This window comes from Notechis scutatus, chromosome 5 (assembly GCF_049901735.1).
Source record: "Notechis scutatus isolate UNSWTSFEM ecotype Mainland chromosome 5, rNotScu1.2, whole genome shotgun sequence".
Classification (NCBI taxonomy): domain Eukaryota; kingdom Metazoa; phylum Chordata; class Lepidosauria; order Squamata; family Elapidae; genus Notechis; species Notechis scutatus.
This window is the reverse complement of record NC_142013.1, coordinates 389785-413908: the sequence shown is the minus strand read 5'-3', so window position 1 is coordinate 413908 and position 24124 is coordinate 389785. Positions and strand designations below refer to the sequence as shown.

The window sequence follows — 24124 nt, the reverse complement described above, 5'->3', positions numbered from 1 at the left end:
TAAGTGAATCCAACTCCCCCCCCACTGGCTCTGCTTGCTGGAAGCTGCCTGGGGAGGCCGCAAGGGGCGAGCACACAACCCCAGGCGCTTCGCAACTGCTGTATACATGCCGGTTGCCAAGCACCCCGATTTTGATCGCGTGGCCGCGATGATGACCTGCATTGGTTATAAGTGCGAGGACCAGTCACAAGTCACTTTTTCAGGGCTACTGCAACTTTAAGTGGTCACTAAATGAATGTCTGTATGTTGAGGACGTACCAGTAGAGATGGGATGGAATGCAGGTGGGAGGGGCTTCACTCAAGAGGATGAAGAGACAACTCAGCCTGGATATTTTGGGTGTCAGAGAGAGAGGGAGGGCGAAGAAGGCGGCGCCTCCTCCCTTGTTCCCAGGGTGCACTGTAGATGCAGATAGGAGGAGAGAGAGGCTCGTTGGGGTTCGCCGGCAGCGGTGTGGACAGCTGAGGTCCGGGAGAGCGAGGACTCAAATGAGGGGCCTGCGTGGGATGCAGGGATGGGGCCAGGACCATCAGGAAGTAGAGTGCGGCCTTCGGAGCTTGCGGGGGCTGGCAGCAGTGAGGAAGAGGCCCCCGAGGAGCCTGTGCCCAGCGCGCATGCATGAGCAGCTGCAGCAGCACGGGTGACTCGGGAGTAAGGCTGCAAGATAGTGGCCCCTCCCTTAAGGGATAAAAGCCAGCCTGAGAGACCAGAGTTCTTTGCAGGAAGCAAAGAAGTTTGTGCACTCAAGCCTTGTGGACGTTCGGAGTATCTTGGTTGGTGTTTGGAGACTCTTTGTGTTTGAAATATTTCTTGGCAACACTATCCAGTGTTCTTGGCAGCCTTGCACCACCTTGGCAAGGCTCGTTCTTATCAGAGACAATGAGTTCGAAACAGCCTTTTAACCGTGAAGGAACGGAATTCCTAAAGAATCATGAAAAGGTTTTGCTGTTACCTCTGTTTGGTGTTGCTCTCCTTGGAACCAGGTTTGGGTCAGAACAAGGCTTGGGTCAGTCTGGCCAGATTCTGTCCGTGGGTGTGAAAAACGAAGAGCTTGGAAGACTCGCCCCCTGTCGCTGGGCCTGTCCCATCTTCCTCCCCAGGGGAGCCCCCTTGTGGTTTTGCTCCTTAGCTGGAACCTCCCCTGTTTCCCCCTTTTTCTCCGTTCTGCAACGCACGGAAGAGGCTTTTGTAGGGCTGCAGAGCAGCTTTTCCCAGGAGTCGGGCGAGGAGGAGGAGGAGGGGCCGGAGTCCATAGCAGCTCCCCGTGGCCACAACCCCTCCCCCGCCTGTCTTAGAAGCTGCAGCTGAAGGGAGGGGGGCCACCACGGAGAAGGCCCTTCTTCCCGGTCCCACCAGATGGACCTCCTTAAGGAGCCCCCCACCCATCATCCCCTGCCTCCCTGCTCTGGTGGGCCAGGTGGAGAGGACTGGGAAAAGGGGGTCCTTCAGATAGCAGGGAGGTGGGGAGGGGGTTGCAGGAACTGGGTCTGGCCAGGCGAGAGAAAAGAAGGACGGGGGGCGGATGACTTGATAGCAGCCTTCCAGCATTTGAGGGGCTGCCCCAAAGAAGAGGGGGTCAAGCTCTTCTCCAGAGCCCCAGAAGGCGGCAGGACAAGAAGCAGCGGGTGGAAATTGTAACCAAGGAGAGAGAAGCAACCCGGAACCAAGGAGGAACTTCCTGAACAGGGAGGACAATTGGCCAGTGGAACAGCCGGCCACTGGAAGTTGTGGGTGCTCCTCCATCTCTAGAGACTGGACAGCTGCTGGTCAGGAATGGTAGAGGTCTCCTGCTTGAGCAACAGGTTGGGTCAGCAACCCGTGGCTCTAGAGCCGCCTGGGTCTCTTTCCTCCCTCTGCTGCGGCTCCCGGTCCCGGGTTGGCTCCACAATTGACGGGGATTTCGGTTAGGACAGGGAGAGGAAAAAGGACGCCCTGCTAGGAGGAGACTCTATGGTGGGGGGAACCGGACGTCCGGTTGGCTCCAAGATTGAACGGTGGGGGGAGTGGGGGGGGGGGCTTCCAGTTAGGATCTTCTGTGGCTCTTTGAATGCTTAAGGTTGCCTAAGATCCTGGACTAGAAGACCTTTCAAGGTCCCTCTCAGCTCTATTCTGATTGGTTGGTTGGTTGGTTGATTGACGGAAGTTCCCAGCAGACCAAGCTGCAGCCACTCGATTGAGGGTTGGGGGCCCGTCTTGCTGCCCCCCGAGCGTGGCCCAACCGTCTCTCGCTCCCCCTCCAGGCCGAAAAGATCAAGAAGAAGCGCAACACCCTCTTTGGCACCTTCCACGTGGCCCACAGCTCCTCCCTGGACGACGTGGACCATAAGATCCTGACCGCCAAGTGAGTTGGTGCCTCCCCCCCTCCTGCTGCCCCCCCCAGCAGCCTTTGCGGTGCGGGGGCGTCCTCTGTCCAGTGGGGGAGACCCCCCGCTCTCCACTCAGGCGTTGGCCCACAAGGCGGCAGCGATGCTTGGAGGGGGGCTGGTGGGGAGGGCCTCCCCTCCCCCTCCATTTCAGCTGGGCTGCTTGAGGCTGTATAGAGGGGCCCCTCCGGGATGGGTAGCCCTGGACCTTCACTGCAGTTGGGACCAAAATTTCCATTGCAAAGCAGGGCGGTCGTTCAGTGAGTCCTGCCTGATTTTACATAGTTTGCTATAGTTACTGAGCAAATCACTGCAATGGTTTAAGTGAATGACGTGGTCGTTAAGTGAATCCGGCTTCCACCCATTGACTTGGCCTGTCGGAAGCAGCTGGGAAGGTTTCTGGGGAGGAGGGGGCATCTAGGGGACCCCGGAAGGCGGCAACAGTCATAAATGCCGGACGTCCTCCACTTACGGCCACAACGGAGCCCCAAACTTTCTGTCGCTGGGTGAGATGGTTGTTAAGTGAGCTTTGCCCGACTTTATGACCATGTAACCATCATAAATACAGGTTGGTTGCCCCTTGGGGTCACCGACCATGGTACAGTGCAACGGTCGTAAGTGTGAGGACCTCTCCTACCTCCCTTTTTTCTGCAGTGCCGTTGTAACTTCGAACGGTTGCAAGCGGAGGACTAGCTGTGGGGTTGCCTGGGGGCCCCCAAGAGGGTTGCGCTGGCCCCCCCAACCCCCCTCACTCTCCCCCCTCCCCCCTGCAGGCAGGCGCTGAGCGAGGTGACGGCTGCCTTGCGGGAGCGGCTGCACCGCTGGCAGCAGATCGAGCTGCTCTGCGGCTTCCAGATCGTCAGCAACCCGGGGATCCCCACGCTGGTCTCGGCCCTCAACATCGACCCCAGCTGGGTGGGGGGCCCCCCGCTCCCCAACCCCTCCCACTTCATCATGACGGACGACATGGACGACCTGGACGAGGAGATGGTCTCCCCCGTCTCCATGCAGTGTAAGTGGGGGAGGGCCCCGGACCCCCCGACCCTCCCCCTCCTCCCCCGCACACCCCTCCCCTACCTTCAAGGGAGGCGGCTCCAGGAAGTGCCCAGGGGGTCCTCAAATTACGACCAGGGGGTTGAGCCCAGAACGTCTAAGCGAGACCGTTCTCAAGTGGGTTATGACCCATTGGATGGCCGTTGTTGCCACCGTCACTAAGTGAATCGTTGCATTTGTTCAACTAAGCCTTACGGTTGTTAAGCGAACCCGGCTTCCCCGCCGACTTTGCTCATCAGGTGGTCGCAAAAGGGGATCCCTGCGGCCGTCATAAAAATGGGTCGCTTGCCAAGGGGCCAAATTTTGATCCCATGTCCTGGGGGAGGCTGCGGCAGTTGTAAGGGTGAAAAATGGTCACAAGTCACTTAGTGAAGTGGTCACTTGGAACAGTCCCTGGATGAATGGTTGTAAGCCAAGGACTAGCTGCCCTTTGCCTTACTCTGGGCAAAGCAGCGGAGGAGCCCCCAGGCTCCATCCCAGCAGTGCCTCTGAGCATGCACAGAGAGTTCAGCTGGGCACCTGGGAGGGGTCACAGAGGGGGTGTCTTGGGGTACAGGCGAGGCTGGTCATCCTTCCCCCTTTGGGTCTCCCCTGGGGGTGGTGGGGTGGAGGGAAGGCCTGGGCTGGGGGGGCAGGCAGGCCCTGGGGTCCCCGCAGAGGCCCCGTGGGGTGACACGCTCTCTCTCTCCCTGCCAATGCCAGACGTGGCCCTGCTTTTGGGGCGCCAGTGCAGCGACCACTCCGGCCCCTGCTTGGAGGACCAGGCCTTCTGCAAGGACCCCGGTTTGAGGCGCCTTCTCTTGGATTCACTTTCACCCACCGGACTAAACCCCCCCCCCCCCCCCCCCGTCTGGGCGCTTCTCCTTTCCAGCCCAGCGGCTAATCCTCACCCCTCTGCTGCCTCTCTTGGCTCACCCCTTCCAGAGGGCGGTGCCCGTCGGAGCGAAGAACCGCGGGATTGGGGGGCAGGGAGAGGAAGGGGGCCCACCCAGCCCCTCCTGCATTTCTGGCGGAGTTGAAGTCCAGAAGTCTTAAAGGGGCCAAACTTGGAGAGCCCTGGCAGCTTTAAGACTTCTGGACTTCAACTCCCAGAATCCCCCACTCGGAGGTCCCCAGGCCAGTGGTGGGATTGTAAGGTTTTTACCACCGGTTCGGTGGGCGGGGCTTGCTGGGCGCACTTTGCACACGGTTTGCGTGTGTGTGCGCGCACCAAATGCGCACTTTGTGCAAGTGCAGAGGCCTTCCAACTCACCTCCTCCCTGAACTCTCCCCGCGGCTTCTGCAGCTGCCGTGCCGCACTCGGCTGTGCCGCGCAAAGCGGCTGCGCTTCCAAAGCAGGGAATCCAGGTGAGGGCAGGTGAGCCCAAGACCAGAGCAGTGGAGAGAACCAGTTTGGTCCCCGCTGCTCATCGGCGCTAAGCAGAACCAGGCCAAACCGGTCGAGTGCCACCACTGTCCCAGGCCTGCTGGCAGGAGCAGGTTTTCTCAGTGCCGTGTGGAAGAGGGTCCGGGGTGGGGGGATGATGTCCCACAGGGAGGGAGCCACCACTGAGAAGGCCCTCCTTCGCGGTCCCTCCAGATGGGCCCCCTGCGGAGGGGCCTTCCTTGCCAGCACGTTTGTCCACTCCAAATTATCCCCATCCAGGGAAGAGGTGCAGGAGGGGCCCCAGACTTTGCCTCCCCTCCCGAGACAGGCTGGGAGGGGCGCTCTGAAGGGGGAGGGCTGGGCTCAGGGGCCGAATGGTCCTCCCAAGCGGCTGCTTCCTGGTTCTTCGCTTCCCAGCAGGGCCTGATTCTTCCTCGTGTCTTTTGTGCTCCGGGCAACCCTCGCGTCCTGTTTGCATGCCCCTTCGGGCCCAGCCAGCGGCCGTGGGCACCTCCCTGGGCACCGTGGGGCTGGGGCCGGCGGGTGGTGGGCGGTCAGGGGGCAGCCCCACTGCCTTGGGTGCTCCAGCTGCACTGTGGAAAAGCTCCCCTTGGCTGCCTGCATCACGGGGGGTGGGAGAAGAAACGGGGGACTGGGGCGGAAGCAGGACGGCCTCTGCCCGCCCCTCCCCATCCTCCCTCCCTCCAGGCAAGGGGGAAGGGAAGGAAGCGGCGTGCAGCCTCTCCCCTCCCTAACCGGCCCTTCTTCCCTTCTCTCCCGCCAGCTCCCACCTTGCCAAGCAGCGTCATTCGCCAGCGCCTGATGGACCCCCAGCATTCCTTGGGATCGCAGAGGTTGGTAGAGAGTCACCAGCAGGCCCCCAGCCAGGGGGAATCGGGACCGCTGGTGCATTACCTGCCCGGCCGGGTCACTCTCCGCCGAATGCCCAGCCTCACCGGTGGCAGCATCGAGGTCCCAACAGCTCCGCCGTACTCCTCTTCCTCGGCCGGCCATGGCGCGCCCTCCGCTCCCACTTGCCACGGGCTGCCCGTCCTCTACCACCACACCACCTCCTCCTACATCCTGCAGATGGATGCCCTGCCCAACTTGCCCCCTCCCGACGTCACCTCGGGGACACACGGCCAGACCGAGAGCTCGGGGTACCGTCCTGTCTGCTCGGCCGTGGCACCTGCTCCCTCCCCTAACCTCCGCTGGCAGCCGCTGCACGGGGTGTGGTGCCTGCTGTGTCTCCCCGTGAACCCCACTAACCGCACCGTCAGCTCTCGTGACCCGGGATGGAGTGTGGCTGCGTTTGCTGTGCTCCAAGCGCTGCGGACGGCTCGTGTCCGCCGGTCTGCGTGGCCCGGCTTCTGCTGAGGCTGCTCGGGCCCCTCGCCTGGGGCGGCTGCCTGGGAGGACAGACTTATATGCCCTCCCCCCCAAGTACTCTCCATTTGAGAGTGAGGCCCTTCCAGCAGCCCTCCATCAAGGTGGGCTCAGCGGGGGCTGCAAGGCACTGCAGGGGTCTCTGCCATCGGTCTACAGGCAGGTGCACTCCAGCCTGGGATTTCCCCCCCGCCCCCTTGGGAAGAGGCCAAGCCCCTCCCGCCCGGACTCCTCCCCCAGGACTGTTGTGGTGGGATTTGGATTCCAGCCCCCCCCCCCCTCCATGTCACCCAGGTGGGAGAAAGGGAGCCAGCCCCCACCCGCCTGCTTGCAGCCGCCTCTGTGCATCAGCCTACTTGGGGGAGGGGGGAGTCTTTGGGGGGGGGCATGGAGGAAAATTCCTTGCCGGCCTTCCCTGGGTTCAGTCTGGGAAGGAATTGGGGAGGGGGCACCGGAAGGCAGCTGCTTGCGTGTGAAGGAATTGGGGAGGGGGGCACCGCTGAGGGCAGCTGCTGCATGGGGTCCGGTGCTCCCAGACTCACGTCTTCTCATCTCCCCCCCTGCCCCCCCCCCCAGGGACCTGGCCCACTCGGACTCGGACTCCTCCATCCCGCACCTGGGCGACCTCCAGCGGGCAGCCATTTCCGCACCCAAGCTGCGCCCCGCCCTGCTGCACAAGCCGGCTGAGGAACAGCAGCACCCACCGGATCCCGCCGAGTTGGAGAGCCCGCTGATGATGAAGAAGGTGCCCCCACTCAACCACCACCACGGGGGGCTGGAGAAGGCGGCCAGCCTGGGGGAGCTGGGGCCGGCGGGGGCCCGTTCAGGGGACTCCTCTCGGTCACACAGCCCCAGCTCCACTGAGCCCGACACCCCCTCCCCGCCTGCCAACGGCCGCACCGCACTCTCCCTCCTGTCTGGCAAGGCCAACAGCCGCATCCCCCACCTGGCGGCCAAGAAGACCGGGGGAGAGGAGGACAGCGGCTCCACCGGCGAGGAGACGGACTCGGGCCCCGGGAAGAAGAAGTTCCCCCTAAAGATCTTCAAGAAGCCCCGGAAGTAGCCGGAGGACACGGAAGGACCGGGCAAGGCGCCCGTGGCTGCCCTCCGCCGGAACGCCTGGACCGAGCGACAGAGACACTCTTGCTGGGGGGGCCTCCTGGGGCCAGAGGGCCCTGCTTGGCTGCGCATGGCTTGCACCCGCTGCCCCCCTTCTGCCTGCTGCTGCTGCTGCCCTCCATGCGGCCAGAGCAGGGGAACCCCAACAGGCGCCCCTGGACTGCGGCCTTCCCCCGGGAGTGGAACCAAAGCTTCGTGGCTGCTCTGTGCAGCTGAGTACAGGAGGGCGATGCCTCAGACTCCTGGCTGCGTCCTGGACCGGCCGGAGTGGCCACACGGGAGCCCGTCTCTCTGGGTCTCAGGGCAAGGAGGAAGGCGGCCGCCTGGCCAGCAAGGCTGCGGAGGGGCTGCCCAGGCACCGAAGGGGGGCAGCTCCTTGGGCCGGCCAGCTGCTTTCGTAAAACTGTTTTGAATCTAATAAAGCATGTAGACTATTTTAATAAGGTTGGCCGCGTGGTGTCTTTCTGGGACAGCTGCCCAGCCAAGCGGGGGAGGCCTCTCTTTTCTCTGAAGGGCCCAGGGGTGTTTTCCTAGGCAAGGCTCCTACCTTCTCGGCTGGTGGAACTCTCCGCCACTAGCCAGGAGAACGTCCCACGCCAAAGAGCCCAGATTCCCCGGGAGGGAGGCCAGCCTGGGGACACAACAGGCAGCCCACGCAACGGCTCCCTGCCCTTCCCACGCAGGCACCACAGGTTTATTGGTCTGGTTTCCAGAAAGGCCTCTGGAAATGCTCAGGCTTTGCTCGAGTTTGGGGTGCCCCCATCGCCCTTTGCAAAGGGCAGTGCTGTGTAAAGCCCCCTGGGTGTGGGGAGGAGGGAGAGCACACTTGGCACGATTGTGTAGAGTCTTCCTGTGCGCTGCAGCCTGGGTGGGCCCAGGGAGCACCGGAAGGAGGCCCTTCGAAAAGGTTATGTCCATCCAGGGGCACCAGCCCAAAGTGCCCCTTGTCCGTGGAGATTCCTCTCCTCGGTCCTCCTGTAATCCAGCTGTGGGCAGCAGGCAGATGTTGCTGCTTCGTCTTGCGCTGCTGCACGAGAGGCGGTGCTGGAGGCTGAGCCAGCCCAGGGCACCTCCTGCCAAGGTGGAAAGGAGGCAGCAGGTGAGCCGAATCCAAGGGGAGCCATCGAGTGAGCCGAGTGGAGGGAAAGCGGAGAAGGGGGACAGGAAGTCTTCGACTTGCGGCCATTCGGGAAATGACCAAAGTTGCAACAGCACTGAAAAAAAGTGACTTCTGGCCGTTTCTCCCACTTAGGGCAGCTGCAGCATCCCCCACAGTCACGTGATCCAAATTGGGACAACTGATGTGTGTTTATGATGGTCGCGGTGATCCCTTTTGCAACCTCCTGACAAGTGAGGTCGAAGGGGAAGCCAGGTTCACTTAACGTCCATGTTACTAAGTTAGAAACTGCAGTGAATCACGTAACAATTGGGCAGGAAAGGTCGTAAATAGGGCAAGACTCACTTAAAAGTCTGTCTCGCTTAGCAATTGGGCTCGATTGTGGTCGTAGGTTGAGGACTTCCTATACTCCAGGCGGGTGAGGAGAGCTGCCACGGGGCAGCAAAGCACCAGTGGACACTGGCCGATTTCGGAGACGGGGCAAAGCTGCCCTGAAAGGTCTCTGGAGCAGTGGCTGCCTGGTTGAGGGGTGGGCCAGCGGCAGCTCCGGCCCAGCCTCTGGGCTTGTGTGGGGAGGGCGTGGGGGGAACCAGCAGCCTCAAGGGTGGCCCAACGCAGCAGCAGCAGCATCTCCTGCAGTGTTGTTTGACCACAACCCCCTCCAAGGGATGGCAAGGGTGGCCGGTCGGATCCGAGCTGTAAGTGGACCGGCACAGATGCCGCCGCCTCCTGCGTTGGCCACAGCCTCAGGCCTCGCTGGGATCCGGCAGTTGCCAAACTCCGGCAAAGTCGCTGACCGTCAAGTTCACGGTGTACGGAACATCGATGACCTGGTGGGGCAGTTGCCGGCTGCTGGCCGAACGCCAGGAGCTCCGAGGACGGATGGCCTTCCTGAAGCGCTGCAAGGACAGGACGGGAGACTTTGGACGCGGCTCCCACTGCAAACCCCCTCTGCCACCGCCAGGACCACTGGGAAAAGTCCCAGGGCTGTGGGGCTCCTCAAGGGCTGCTGCACACGGCCGGGACGGGGTGTCTGGAAGCTAGCCTCATTTTACGACCTTTTGTCTCCAGCCTGCAACCCGAGGTCTCCAGGAGGGGTGCAGAGCTGCCCCTGGCCCCTAAGGTCAGCAATGCTGCACTGAGGGGGCGGCTCTTTCCATCCCCCAGAGAGAGTCCTGCCTACAGGGGGGGCTCGAGCGGCTCGCCCCAGACCAAAACGCTGTCCAGCAAAGACGCTCGCCTGCCGCTTAAGTCTCTGGGAAGCAGTTCTGCCATCGGGGAAATCTTTGGAAATCCCTCTGAAGAGCCCTGCAAGGTAGGCCTGTGTTGCAGACGGACGTGGGCAGATGAGGCCAGAAGAGCAACGGGGATGTGTGCCAGCATGAATCCCAAAAGCTTGGAAGAATAAACCTCTGGTTCCTGGGGGCAGACTGACTGGACTTTGCCACAGGGCTTCCCCTGGGGGCCCTCAGTTGCGGCACAGGATGGACACACCTGGAGCGCTGCCCGACTCGGCCCCTTCCCTGTCCTGCAGGTGGAAGGCGGGAGGTCTACCCCTACTAACAGCCCTTCCCACGACCCACTGGGCTCCCTTCCCCGACTCACAGCTGCCAGTGTCCCGGACTCCTTGCAGAGGGCGATGCCAGCCCAAAGCGGAATCTGAATGCAGCTCAGCACCCCCACGCAGACGCCCAGGGCCTGGCCCCACCGCGGGAACTGGTACGCTCCGTAGTGCAGCCTGGTGCCTGACAGGTCCAGGAAGACGTAGAAGAGAATGAACTGCGAAGGGAGCAGAGCGGACAAGGATGGCCGAGGGCTGGGAGGACGCCCCATGGCTGCCCATTATACTCTCCCCACAAGAGCGGTGGGGGCAGGAAGACCGCAAAGCCCCCGCCTGGCCTACCAGCAACGTCCCCGGCGTGACGATCACCCAGCAGGCCTTGAAGTACGGCACCAGCCGGCTGCACCAGGGCGGGCACTGACGGATCATGTCGACGATGTCTTGGCAAAACTGGTTCACCCCTGCAGGAAAAGAAACGGATCGCGCACGGATGGGGGGGAAGCACCCGTGCCGGTCCCAGCCCGGCTTTGGCCTTTCCTTTCACGCATCCACAAGGCCTCTTGGCCGGATGACGGCAGCGTGTTGTGCGCAGCCACTGCCTGGTTGTTTTGGATCCAGAGCAAAAGGAAGCAATTGCCACCCCAATTTTTTTCTGAGATGAAGCGGTGTCAGTCCAGATGAATTTAGGAAGCAGCCCAGCCGACTGAGCAGGGTTAGAGCAGGGTTTCCTAACTCTGGCAACCTTTAAGAGGCGTGGACTTCAACTCCCAGAACTCCCCAGCCAGGAGCTGAAGTCCACACACATTCAAGTTGTCAAGGTTTAGATAGAGTGGAGTAGGCGATCCTTCTGGTCTCCCAACTCTATGGCTGGCTGGGGGAATTCTGGGAGTTGAGGTCCACAGATGAGATGCGAAGGTTGGGAAAGGGAGCTGCTTTGCGGTGAAAAGGGAAGGAGGACAAACTCCGCCTCCCAGCATGGATGATGTTACCCAGTTGGATAATAAAACGTCTGCAATCTAACTCAGAGGGCACCAATGGCCCCAGAGTAGTCTTCTTCCTCCTCCTCCTCCTCCACCAACATCACCATAAACCCCACTCCCTTCTAGCACTGATGATGTTCCCTAGTTGGGTGCTGAAACATCTGCAAGAGACTCGGTCAGCCGAGGGAGCACCAGGGTCCCCTCATTCCAGCCATGCTTGATGGGGTGGTCAATGGGGGAAGGGAAGCCTGACCTGCCCAAGACCCTTTGCACAGGAACAAACCACCTATGCTGGTTAGTGGTGAAGACAGACACAGCTCCCCCGCCGGCCGGGCAGTCCCACAGGAGGAGATGCTGACCCAGCTTGCTCACCCCACCGAGACTCACCGTAGCAGAAGGTGACCCCGAGGCACATGAAGAGAGCCACGATGATGAGGCCGAAGCTGGTGCTGTAGGCGTCGATGAGGGTAAACCAGTAGATGCCGCCCTGCGAGAGGAAAGCCGCAAACGCCTGGCACCCAAGTGGGCAGAACCGGCCTGGGCCTCCCCAGTGGGTCTGGGGCTCTCACTTCTGGGGGCTGCAGGGTGGGCTTCTCCCCCAGGCAGAGCCCGGACTCCCACCGGAGCAGGTTTGCAAGGGTCCCCAAACCCACCGCTGGGGGTCCCCGCAGAACACAGGAGGCTGCAAGGCGGGGGCGGGGGTCACAAAAGACCCTTCAGCTGCCTTGCAAGGAGGCGATGCCTGACCAGGACTATGTAGCCCCTCATGCTGTGCTCGGTCAGGACAACAAGGACTACACCATAGGGTGTCCAAATCTGGTCTAGTCATCCCGGGAACAAGCCACATCCGTTCAGAGGGCGGCTCCTGCGCATGGTGGCTTGAGGTGGTTGCCCGGTTTAGGCCTCCCGCCAAGGCAGAAACTGGGTTCCCACCACGGAGTGAACCCCCAGCCCTCTTCCGTCCTCTTTTACGGCAGATCCCCCGAGAGACGAGGTGCCTTGGGTCACAGGAGAGGGAGTCCTCGACTTGTGACCATAACGGAACCCAAAACTTATGTTGCTAAGTGAGACCGTTGTTAAGTGAATCACTGCAGTGGTTCAGTGAGTCCCAGGGCTGTTAAGTGAATCCAGCTTCCCCCATTGACTCGGCTGGTCAGAAGGTCCCTGGGGCACGGCGATCGTCGTAAATGCAAGTCAGTTTCCAAAACATCTGAACCTTGATCAGGGGACTTTGGAGATGCAACAGTCGTAAGTGTGAAAAGGGGTCCTAAGTCACTTTTTAAAACGCCGTTCTGATTTCGAATGGTCACTAAATGAGCTGTTGTAAGTTGAGGACTAACCCGGAGTAAGTCAAGAGGATCTTGTCAACACAAAACGGGAGGTACGTTGTGATCATGGAAACGGGGAAAGGGCAGGGTGCTTAAACACACACACACACACACACACACACACACACACCCGTCCTCACCTCCGTGATCAAGAGGAGGCCCAGCAGGTAGAAGGCCAAGCAAAGGCCGCTTAGAAATAGAGCTTTGCGCCTCCAGCCGCGCAGCGACGGGAACTCGTCTATCACCGCCGTGGTGATGCCCTCCATGTTTCCAAACTGAGAGAGGTTGGGGGAGCGTTAGTGGCTTTGCCAGGGAAAACCAAGCCCCCCCCCCGAACCCTGAGCCTCCCCCTCAGCACCGCCTGGCCCTGGACGGAGCAGGAGGGGACCAAGCGTGGCCCCGTTGAGAGGCAAGAGGAGGCGGAAGCCGCCTGTCGAAGCTCAGCCCGTCTCAAGGCCTTGTGGCTTTGGGGCTGAAGTTACACATGCTGACCTTCTGTTTTCACACCACTGTTTCCCTGTTGATTCCTTGATTTGAATAAAAGGAAGTAAAAAGGAAAAGAAGGGGGGGAGGAAGGAAGTGGGGGAGAGAGAAAGAGAGAGAAAAAGAAAAAAGGAAGGAGAGAGAGAGAAAAGAAAGGAAGAGAAGAGAGAGAAAAGGAAGGAAAGGAAGGAAGGAAGTGAGTGAGTGAAAGGGAAAAAAGGAAGGAAAGGAAAGAAAGAGAAAAGGAAAGGGAGAGAGTGAGAAAGGAAAAGAAAGAAAGAAAGAAAGAAAGAAAGAAAGAAAGAAAGAAAGAAGAAAGAAAGAAAGAAAGAAAGAAAGAAAGAAAGAAAGAAAAAGAAAGAAAGAAAGAAAGAAAGAAAGAAAGAAAGAAAAAGGAAGGAAGGAAGGAAGGAAGGAAGAAAAAGAAGGAAGGAAAGAAAAGGAAGGAAGGAAGGAAGGAAGGAAGGGTGGCAACCAAGAAGCTTCCTTGCCTTAAAAGCCACCCCAGTGGCCCAGATGTTTGCTTCAGGACCCCTGGCAATTCCAGAGGAGACCCTCCCCAGATGTGCTCAGTGGGGACTGCAATAGACCTGGAGGGGCCAGTTGGTCCGGCTGCAGCCAAAGGGGGCTCTTACCTCCCCCTTGCGCAGCCCCCACTTCCGAGAAGGGCCCGGCCGGCTGCCACTCACCAGCGTGTCCACCCCCAGGGTGAAGAGCATCAGGAAGAACAGGGTGGACCAGAAGGAGGAGCCCGGCAGCAGCGCCAGGGCCTCGGGGTAGGCCACAAAAGCCAGGCCGGGTCCTGAGGAGAGAGAGCGGGGGTCACTCAAAGGCCCCCCCCCCCGTCTGCTTTGGCCAAACCTGAGCAGGCTGGCAGGCAAACTGGAGCCTGAAGATGGAGAGGAACTGCGGAGGTGGGGGGCTGTGGGGGGGGTGTCTTCACCCAAGGCTCCTCTGCTCAGCCCCCTGGTCTCCCCACCCAGGAAAACGGGGGGGGAGGGGTGCCAAAACAGCCTTTGCTGCCAGGGCCAGCAGGGAGCCCGACTCTCGAGGCCCGGAAGGCTCCCAGGAGGGCCCAGGAGATCTGGGGCCCGGCCAAAGGGGGCTCCGTACCTGAGTCTGCCACCCTTCCGACCGAGACCTTCTTCTGCCAGGCCATGTGCCCCAGGACGGAGAAGATGGCGAAGCCCGCAAAGAAGCTGGTGCAGCAATTCCCAATGCCAATCACCAGCGTGTCCCTGTGAGCAGAGAGAGAGGGAGACCCCAGAGGAGTTGAACAAGGGGGCGGCTAGCTGTCCTCTGGGTTCCTCTGTTGGCACCACATCGTTGATGGACCCCACAGCTCTGCCCTCCCCGCCTCCCAGAAGGTCGTGTCGCCTGAGGTGGAGACCCCTCCAAGCCCCTCCTTTTCCCGGGGGCGCCCAGATGCCTCACCTGATCACATTGTTGTCAAACCTGTTGTAGGAAGCCATGGAGAGCAGCCCCCCAAAGCCGATGCCCAGCGAGTAGAAGATCTGTGAGGCCGCGTCGTTCCAGACCTTCTCCAGGGGGGGAGGAAAGAGAGACCGTCTGGGCCTGGCTTTCTCCCCTGGCTGACCGCCCAACTTGCAACCCCCTTGACCAGTTACTAAGGAGCACCAACACAACGGGCAAGGCACAGTTGTGGCCTGCAGAAATAGGGAAGACTTCCTTCTGGCTCGCGGAACGTCTGAGCTCAGCTACTCATGGATTACTCAAAACTCATTCCCCGAGACCTGTGGGGTCCCTGGGCCTCTCCGCGCTGGGTGGTGTCCCTGCAGACGTTTCATGGCCCAACTAGGGAACCTCATCAGTGCTAACAATGACAGTGGTGCCGGCGTTCCCTAGTTGGGTCACAAAAAGCTTGCGAGAAAACCGCCAACCTCGGAGAGCACCAAGGATCCTAACCCTGAGCTGCAAATATTCTCTTCTAAACCATGGTTAGTCAAAGCATGGTTTAATGTCATCCGCAAAGCAGGCCAGAGAGTTAAGCAGCCCCTCCATTTAAGAGGCTTTGATGGTTTGTAAACACACATTGATGGCTTGCTCTTGAAACCTTGTGTGTTTTTTCCACCAGACCAGACCTGGTTAAGATATCCTGGCTTAGCCGGGCTGTGTGATAGGATATAGAGTTGGAAGGGACCTCGGAGGTCATCTAGTCCAACCTCCTGCTCAAATATCAGCCACTCCCTAGGATCGAACTCACAGCCTCCTGTTTGTGAGGCGAGAGCTCCCCCTCCAGGCCATTGGAGCTGCAAAGGAGGCCCAGGGTGGGGCTGGCTCCCCACGAGAGGGCTGGAGGCAGAACAAGGAGCCCCCCCCCCCGCCTTAAAAGATCCCAGGCCTCCCGCTGGCCAGAAGCCAGGACCGACATCCTTCTGGGTCAGGGGTTCTCCCCCTGCGTGCACACACACACACACGCAAACGCACACGCAACCTGAGAGGGCGAGGGGCACACCTGGGCGCTCTTCAGCCGGCTCCAGTCTGCAGAGAGGTAGAAGCGGATGCCCTCGAGGGAGCCCTCCAGCGTGGCTCCCCGGATGACCAGCACCACGATGACCACGTAGGGGAAGGTGGCCGTGAAGTACACAATCTGCGCAGGGGGACGGCCGGGCGGCTGAGGGGGAGAAGCACCCGGAGCCCCCCAGAGCCCGGCTGAGCCCCTCCCCGCCAGACCCAGGCCAGGAGGGGCTCCCCACGCCGCCCCTCCTCCCCAGCTGGCTCACCTTGCCCGAGCTCCGGATGCCCTGCAGGGTGCAGAGGAAGATGACGGCCCAGGCCAGCAGCAGGCACAGCGCCAGGGCTCCCTCACGGGGCCGGGGTCGCCCAGGCCGGAGCTGTGCACCACCCCCAGCACCCGCTGGCTGGAAGCGGAAGAGGGAGGGGAGGGCGGCTGACGGCCAGGAAGGAGCCCCGCCTCCCCAGGACCCTTCCCCGCCCATCAGAGGGTCCTCCACTTACAACGGTTCATTTAGTGACCAAAGTTACAGAGCAGCAATGGGGTCCTAGCTGTTCCGGTTTGGGGATCACACGTGTGCCCCTTATGCATGCGCACCTTACGCACACGGCAGCTCTCCCCACACCAGCGGAGAAAGGAGAGAACAGCGCAGAGGGCCGGTGGGAGGGAGGGAGGGCCAGTCCTGCGCTTTCCCCTTCTCTCTCCTCTCAGCTGAGCCCCCCCAAGGCTGTTCTTACTACCAGGTCGGTTGAACCGGTCCAAACCGGTCGCATCCCACCACTGTTACGGAGGCAGTGAAAACTTACGTTTGTGTGTGTGTGTGTGTCCTGTTCCAAGATCTCCAGCCAAAGAGGCTGAGCTGAGGCCAGGCCTGTGCCCCCACACCCACCCTCCCTTCCCTGCTTCCCCGGGCTGACCCCCCAAGAGAGGGAGCCCACTTCCCCAGGTGCTCCCCCTCCCAATGAAGGGAGACTCACTTCCAGAAGACCTCGCTGGCACTGGCCGGGCGGTTCCTCTCCAAAGTCCCGTTCTGAAAGGCAGGAAGAGACCCTCGTGGGTAGATAGGTGGGGGCAGCAGGGGTGGGATTCCATTTTTTTTTTACTATTGGTTCTGTGGGTGTGGCTTGGTGGGTGTGGCTTGGTGGGTGTGGCAGGGGAAGGATATACTGCAAAATCCCCCTTCCCTCCCCAACCCACTAACCTGCTTTCCAGCTCCGTTCTCCTGGGCAGGGCAACCAAAGGAGACCCAGCCGATCAGCTGGGACTCGATGGGAGGCGGAGAAGAGGTGGGGTTGGCGGGGCCAGTCGGAGGCGGGATTGGCCGGTTCTCCAAATGACTCAAAATGTCCGCTCCGTTCTCCAGAACTGGCCAGAACCGGCCGAATCCTCCCTCTGGCGCAGGGCCTCCCTGGATGCTCCAAGGCTGGCCGGCTACTCTGATCTCCTCAGCCAGAGAGGAGGTGTGAACCCCGAGGGGTCCCGGCCTCCCCTCCCGCTCTGGCTCCCCCCCCCCGGGGCCCAGCCAGTACCTGCGCCTGGCAGAGGGGCCGGTTGGGTGGGGCGTCGCAGGACCAGGGCAGGGGGCTCTGGAAGGACATGCTCAGGTAATAGAAGGTCCAGGCAATGATGACGTTGTAGTAGAGGGAGACCAGGGAGGAGACCACCAACATCCCGACTCCGATCCCTGCAGAGGGAGTGCAGGAGGGGGAGCAGCTCGGTTCCACGGCTCTCCTTCCCCGGTTGGGGGGACTCACCCCCCACGGAGTGAGCCCCAGCAGAAGGGCCCAGGTTCCCGGCGGGCAGGGCCCCAACCGCAGCCCCCCCAGAAGAAGCCCAGGGGCCCCTGAGCCCCACCCCAAGCGGGGAAGAGAAGCTGAGTTGGGGCCTCCTGCTTACAAGGCCCAGTGCTCCTCCCCAGCCTCCCTCTGGCCCCCCACGGACGGAGGGGCTCCCCACTGGAACCCGGTGGACCCCTGGCCCCGCGCCCCCTCGAGGGGCTTACCTTTCAAGAGGGGGCAGCACTTCCAGACGCTGACGGGCCCCGTGGCCCCGTATTGGCCCAGGCTGAGCTCCATCAGGAAGAGGGGAAGGCCCGTGAAGACCAGCATGAGGGTGTAGGGGATCAGGAAGACCCCTAGGGAGAGAAGGCAGCGCAGGGGGGCCCTCAAGAGACCACGCCGGCAATCCCCCCCCTCCTGCCCCCTTCTAGCACTGAGGGTGTTACCAGGCTGGGTCAGGAAAGGTCTGCAACCCTCTAGCTGAGAGAGCACCGAGGAACCAAGAGACCCCCCACTCCTCTTCCTCCTCCCCTCCTCTTCCTCCTCCCCTCCTCTTCCTCCCCCTCCCCTCAAAGTCCACAAGGCTTCCAAGCTGCCAACTCTGCAGGTCCCTGGTCTGGAAGGCCTTTGGGCCCTCCCTGGATCTTCTTCTCCTTCCCCCCCAATGGATTTTGCTCTTGGGCGATTGCTCGGTGCTACAGCGCCCCCTATTGGGATGCCGAGGGAAAAGACCCGCTCTTGACTTGACCCCGTTCTCTGAGCCAAGCAGGGGGGTCTCTTGGCCCCTTTGAGCCCGGAGCAAAGCTGGCTGGGGAATTCTGGGAGTTGAAGTCCTCCAGGTTTAAAGGGGCCAAGCTTGGAGAAGAGGGGTTGCCTTCAAAAAAAATTCAGCCACCAGTTCTCTACCCAGTTGCTGGGTGGGCGTGGCCACGGTGGGTGTGGCCTAGTCAGCCTCCTGCACCATGGCGGGGGGGCATTTTCACCCTCCCCGGGCTCCCGAGGCTCCCTGGGGGCTGGACATGAGGCTGTTTCTGGCCTTCTGGAGCCTCCAGGGGGGCCCTGCACTCACCAGGATCCAAAATGGGCCACGTGGGGCCTCCGGGAGGGAGGGGAGGGATGGGCAGGGCCAGCAGCCATTGCAACTACCTGTTTGGCTAACCAGATGTAAAATTAGCACCCGGTTCACTCGAACCGGCCCTGCTGGAGACCCCCCTTTGATCTAAAGATAAGGGGTGGGTGGGTGGGTCTCTTTAGGCAGGGAAGGATGGGTGCAGAAAAAGGCAGCTGCCACAGAATGGGGAAGTTGTTGAAGTGTCTTGCACTAATTGCTCAGGCAGGTTTGACCTCCCAGCCCTGGAAAGAACAATGGGTCCCTTCACAGGGAGGGAGGGGAGGGAGGGAGGAGTCAAGGGAAGGGCAGGAGAATGGGGGGAGGAATGGCAGGTGGCTCAAGGGGGCAGGGAGGGGAGGCAAGGAGCAGCAGCTTTACTCCAGCCAATGCCGGCCCTGCTTGGACTGGGTGGCTCTCGCCCCCCCCCCCAGCGTGGAATATGCCTCCAGGGTTCCAACCATCCAACCTTCCGCGCTGGAGTAAGCAGCTTCTCTGAATGAGGGATCCTCGGGGCTCCCATCGACAGCACCAGTCATAGAACTGAGGACGTTCCCTAGTTGGGTCGTGAAACGTCTGCAAGAAACGCCCCCCCCCCCACAGCTCAGAGAGCATCCAGGACCCCTCATTTCAACCCCAGCTGCAAATATTCTCCTGTATCAGCTTCCCTTAAGAGCAGAGTTTGAAGAGACGCAGCTGCTGTTGAAGAGGGAGGGTCGTTGGGGGCAGCTACCCCGGCTCAGGGCTGGCAGTGGAGATCAGAAAGGCAGGAGCGGAACCATAACCACCACAATCCGCGTCCAAGGCAAAATACTATTGATCTGAGATGAAATGATGCGTCTCTCGAGTGGGAAGTAAGAGAGGCTTTAAGCTCCGCAGGAGAACAGAAAGGAAGTGGAATAATTTAATATTCATTCAGAGGACAAAGTGAGCGTCAACACGCTTGCTTGGCGAATTCAGAGCAGGTGGCAAAGAAATTAAAGTGTTGGATAATTTCCCCAGAGGTGCTTCTTCCAGGAGGCAAGTGGACTTTCCGGTTTTCCTTTGAAGGTGTTTTGCTTCTCATCCCAGAAGCTTCTCCAGCTCAGAAGAACCAGAAAGTCCACTTGCCTCTTGAAAAAGCATCTTTGGGACAATCATGATGTGGATGAGGGAGAATCTCCACATGCTGAGAAGGAGAAGGAGGAGGAGAAGGAGGAAGAAGGAAGAAGGAAGAAGAGGAGGAGGAGGAAGAAGAAGAGGAAGAGGAAGAGGAAGAGGAAGAAGAAGAAGTAGTGAAGGAGGAGGGAGGAGGAAGAGGAAGAGGAAAAGGAAGAAGAAGAAGAAGTAGAGGTGAAGGAGGAGGGAGGGAGGAAGGAAGAGGAAAAGGAAGAAGAAGAAGGGGTGAAGGAGGAGGGAAGAGGAAGAGGAAAAGGAAGAAGAAGAAGAAACGGTGAAGAAGGAGGGAAGAGGAAGAAGGAAGAGGAAGAGGAAGAGGAAGAGGAAGAGGAAGAAGAAGAAGAAAGAAGAAGAAGAAGAAGAAGAAGAAGAAGAAGAAGTGAAGGAGGAGGGAGGAGGAAGAGGAAGAGGAAAAGGAAGAAGAAGAAGAAGTAGAGGTGAAGGAGGAGGGAGGAGGGAGAGGAAGAGGAAAAGGAAGAAGAAGAAGGGGTGAAGGAGGAGGGAAGAGGAAGAGGAAAAGGAAGAAGAAGAAGAAACGGTGAAGAAGGAGGGAAGAGGAAGAGGGAAGAGGAAGAAGGAAGAAGGAAGAAGGAAGAAGGAAGAGGAAGAAGAAGAAGAAGAAGAAGAAGAAGAAGAAGAAGAAGAAGAAGAAGAAGAAGAAGAAGAAGAAGAAGTAGTAGTGAAGGAGGAGGGAGGAGGAAGAGGAAGAGGAAAAGGAAGAAGAAGAAGAAGTAGAGGTGAAGGAGGAGGGAGGGAGGGAGAGGAAGAGGAAAAGGAAGAAGAAGAAGGGGTGAAGGAGGAGGGAAGAGGAAGAGGAAAAGGAAGAAGAAGAAGAAACGGTGAAGAAGGAGGGAAGAGGAAGAAGGAAGAAGGAGAGAGGAAGAGGAAGAGGGAAGAGGAAGAAGAAGAAGAAGAAGAAGAAGAAGAAGAAGAAGAAGAAGAAGAAGAAGAAGAAGAAGGGTGGCCACTGGGGCCCCTGCTAAGAGGAGGAGGAGGAGGGAAGCCGATGGGGGGAGGGGTCGTCCACTCACCGCCTCCGTTGCGGTAGCAGAGGTACGGGAAGCGCCAGACGTTGCCCAGCCCCACGCAGTATCCCAGGCAGGAGAGCAGGAACTCGTACTTCCCGCCCCACGTCTCCCGCGGCTGGCTGGGCTCGGGGGCCGGGGGCTGCGCCTGGGGCAGGGTGGGGGCCGGCAGGTGGAGCCCCTCCAGGCCAGCCCCATTCAGCTGGGCGACTCTGCCCTGCGGCCCAAGGAGAGAGAGGGGGGTCAGGAGCCCAGCAGTGAAATCCACGCACGTTCGGTCAAGTTGGTGAAGGGGATAAACGCCGGTTTGTGGGGTGGGGGAGTTAGTGCCGAGCCCTGGAAGTGGAGCAGAGCCTGCAATTCTCTTGGGGTGCTTCCTCGGGGGGGCTCAGCCTTGCCCCCTGGTCTGGGCGGAGAGGGAGCGACTGGCCCGAGGCCACCCAGCTGGCTTGGGGCCCAGGGAGCAACTAGTACGACCAGCCTCCTCGAAACCAGGAGGAGAAGTTGGTGCATAAGGGCACCATCCTGCCTCCCGTCCCTGTCCTCTTGTCCCCATTGATCCGTACCTATTTCCTGTACTCTTATGTTTATTCTTATATAAATCAAATAAAAAATAAAAAGAAGGAAAGAAGGAAGTGGGGAGGGAGGGAGGAGGGCAAAGAATGGAGGGAGGAGAGAAAAGAAGGGAAGGAGGGACTGGGAAGGAAGGGAGGAAGGAAGGGAGGAAGGAAAGAGAAAAGGGAGGGAGTGGGAGGGAGGGAGGGAGGGAGGGAGGAAGGAGAGAAAAGAAGGGAGGAAGCAGGAGGAAGGAAGGAAAGGAAGGGAGAGAATTCCCATTCCTAAGAGGTCTGTAAGGGGGGTGCATAAGGGCATCATCCTGCCTCTCGTCCCTGTCTTATTGTCCCCATTCATCCGTACCTATTTCCTGTATTCTCACTCATGTTTATTCTTATACCTGCCTGACAAATCGGATAAATAAAAACCCATCAATGACGTCCTCCTGCCTCCACCACTGCGCCAGCCTGGCTGAGGGTTTGGGGTCTCCGAGGCCCGGAGGAGCCGGGAGGGGCGTTTCCAAGGCCAGCAGCCCCCCAAAAACTTTGGAGGACCCAAGGAAGGTCTTCCCTGGAGCCTCCCTGCCTTGCCCGGGTTGGCCGGCCTGGCCTCCTCCCTGCCGGACCTGCTGGGCCTGCCTGACCAGCCGGGGGGAGAGAGAGAGAGAGAGAGAGAGAGAGATGCCCCCAGGAGCTCCCCTGCCTCCTGGCCCCTCCCCCTGCCCAGCTGGTCCTCGAATTAGGACCGCCATGGAGCCCAGCAGTCCTGTTGCTGGAGTTTTGAGGAAGCGGGACAGCTGTTAAGTGGGTTCTGTCCCTTTTTACGACCTTTCTTGCCACCGTTGTTAAGTGAATCACTGCCGTTGTTAAGCTGGTCATGCGGTCGTTAAGGGAATCCGGCTTCCTCCGTTGACTCTGCTTGTCAGAAGGTCACTAAAGGGACGCTGCCACCGTCATAAGTATGAGTCAGTGGCCAAGCATCCCAATTTTGATCCCATGACCAGGGGATGCTGCTGCGATGGCCGTAAGGGTGAAAAGCAGTTGTAAGTCCACTTTTTTCAGTGCTTTGAATGGTCACTAAATGAATGGTTGTAAGTCGAGGACTACCTGCAGCCGTGTGAACTGGGAGCCCAACCTCTAGTGGCTGGGAAGAGAAGCGGCCCAGGAAAAGAAGGTCTCCAACAGGCCCTCCGCACACCCACGGAATCCCAGGGCTGGAAGGGACCCTGGAGGTCCTCTAGTCCAGCCCGCTGCCCAAGGCAGGAGTCCTCTTGCCAGCCAGGCTGTCTAGGGGACCTCAAGTGATGGGGCGACACCCACTGGCCAGCTGGTCACGGGCAGCGGCTGCCAAAGGACGCAGAACAAGGCGTAAACCCTGGCAGTCCTCCACTTACGCCCACAGTTGGGACAGAGTTTCCATTGCTAAGTGAGGCCGTGGTTAAGGGAGCCGTGTCTTATTTTATGACCCTTTTTAACACGGTTCTTAAGCGAATCACGCAGTCTTTAAGCGGATCCGGTTCCCGCCCTTGGCTTTGCTCCCTGGGAAGGTCGTAAGTGGGGGTCGCGTGAGCCTGGGGTGCTGCAGCCATCCTCAATCCATGCCCGTTGCCAAGCGCCCGGATTTGGATGGCGTGACCATGGAGATGCTGCGACAGTCGTAAGGGTGAGGACCAGCGGCAAGCCACTTTCCCCAGTGCCTTGGTAGCTTTGAACGGTCGCTAAACAGACATTGTAAGTCGAGGACTACCTGTCAGGAGAACTCCAAAACCTCCGACCCCTTTTTCCCCAAAGCCCGGCCTGGCTCTCTTTTCTTCAGCCCTGACCCAAAACCAGGGGGCTCCCCTCCCTGCGCCTGGCTCAGCCCCCTAGGATGACCCCCCCCCCAGGGGCCGCCCATCAGTGGCCCATCCAAATGGAGGACCCCCCCCCAATATATGGGGATGGAGCCTGTTTGGCAAGGGACTGCGGTGTCTCGGGGTCATTTGATCCCCTTTTGCGACCTTCCAACGAGCCAAGTCGGTGGGGAAGCCGGATTCACTTAATGACCGCGGAGGTTCAAGGAAGGGCAACAACACTCACTTAACAACTGTCTTGTTTAGCAGCAGAAGCGTTGGGCTCGCATGTGGTCATAAGTCTTGAGTGCGGCTCTTGCAACTCCAACTGAGGCCTCATCTGGGACTTGCCCTCAGCCCCCCCACCCGCCCCCACTGCTCTAGGGGAACCCAGAGGCCCAAACTGCCCCCCCCCCCCAGTGACCCCATTCCTTGGCTGTGGGTCCCGGTTTTTGCTTTGAGGCAGAAGGAAACAGCCGCCTTCTCTGGCGAAGAGCTTGGAACATCCATTTTCTTCACAGAAAAAAAAAGCAAACGCCCAAATTAACAGCCGAAGTAAAATGTCCTATGAGACAGGTGTCCCACCTTTGGGCTCCCCCGGGCTGCCTCGAGTGGGGAGGGATTGTCTTGGGCCACACATGTAAACTGTACAACGTAGTAAATCTGTATAAATCACACAGTAATAATGTTCAAAGTTTGCCATCTTGTGAGGCCGTACTACTAGCTGTCCATAGCTAGCATGGGTGGGACACGCCTGCCCGATGACCTCGGGAAGGTCATTGACCCTCTCCTGGCCACCTCAAGGGAAAATAGCCCTTCCTGCTCTTTTGGAAAAGCTCCCAATTACAGAATAAGAGTCGGAAGGGACCGTGGAGGTCATCTAGTCCAACCCCCTGCTTAAGAAAGGAGCGGATTTCGCTGGCTCTTTCTGTCCAGGCAGCGATTCCTGTAGTCGGACACCCCAGTTCGAATTTGGGGGCCAATCCAGATCGGGGAGGGGGAGGGGATCTCTTTCCTTTCCCCTTTTCGCAGCTCAGCCGCGGTTGCATTCACACAACCCCTGCGTGTCTCCGTGGAGCTCCTCGGGGGCTCCAGCTGCCCACCGGCTCTTCCTGCCTGCCCCATCTTCGGGGGCTGCGCCGCCTCACCTTGGCTGGGCAAAGGGGGCCGATTCCCGGGACGGGGGGCGGAATCCGGGCTTCCCGGGAACCAAACCTGCAGGCGGAAGGGCTCCCTAACAACCCCCTGCTGGGGAGGCTCAGGGCGGACACCCCCTCCCCCGCGGGGACTCACCGGGCTGGCAGCGGCAGGAGCAGCAGCGGGAGGTTCCATCGGGCACCGCCGACTCGCTCCAGTTCCGGCCGTTCAGCCGGGCGGGCGGGCGAGGCGGAGCCAGGTAGGCCGGCCGGCAAAGCACCTGGCCGCGCCCGACGCTCACC

The 24124-nt window shown here is 60.0% G+C and overlaps 2 protein-coding genes across 5 annotated transcripts in view; one reads left to right on the top strand and one right to left on the bottom strand.

Annotated features, from left to right (window-relative positions):
* Window positions 1-7725, top strand: part of STIM1 (stromal interaction molecule 1) — a 63919-nt gene extending 56194 nt beyond the window's left edge. Inside the window, exons 9-13 of one of the 4 annotated variants that reach the window (XM_087965891.1) lie at window positions 2239-2339; window positions 3135-3373; window positions 4117-4197; window positions 5565-5634; window positions 6743-7725. In XM_087965891.1, coding sequence (XP_087822017.1) covers window positions 2239-2339; window positions 3135-3373; window positions 4117-4197; window positions 5565-5634; window positions 6743-7229 — 978 coding nt within the window. In that variant the 3' untranslated portion in view covers window positions 7230-7725. Of the gene's footprint in view, window positions 1-2238; window positions 2340-3134; window positions 3374-4116; window positions 4198-5564; window positions 5941-6742 lie in introns of all 4 variants that reach the window. The other 3 variants (XM_087965889.1, XM_087965892.1, XM_087965890.1) reach the window with 3 other exon arrangements.
* Window positions 7726-7948: 223 nt separating this feature from the next.
* Window positions 7949-24110, bottom strand: LOC113431408 (sodium-dependent proline transporter-like). The gene is given in 16 exon segments (XM_087965893.1): window positions 7949-9301; window positions 10008-10181; window positions 10306-10424; window positions 11331-11430; window positions 12412-12546; window positions 13444-13556; window positions 13868-13992; window positions 14189-14292; window positions 15231-15365; window positions 15499-15572; window positions 15575-15636; window positions 16208-16260; window positions 16760-16914; window positions 17233-17364; window positions 20306-20516; window positions 23979-24110. Coding segments are annotated over 16 exon segments (1884 nt in total). The 5' UTR covers window positions 24018-24110; the 3' UTR covers window positions 7949-9148.
* Window positions 24111-24124: the final 14 nt, after the last annotated feature.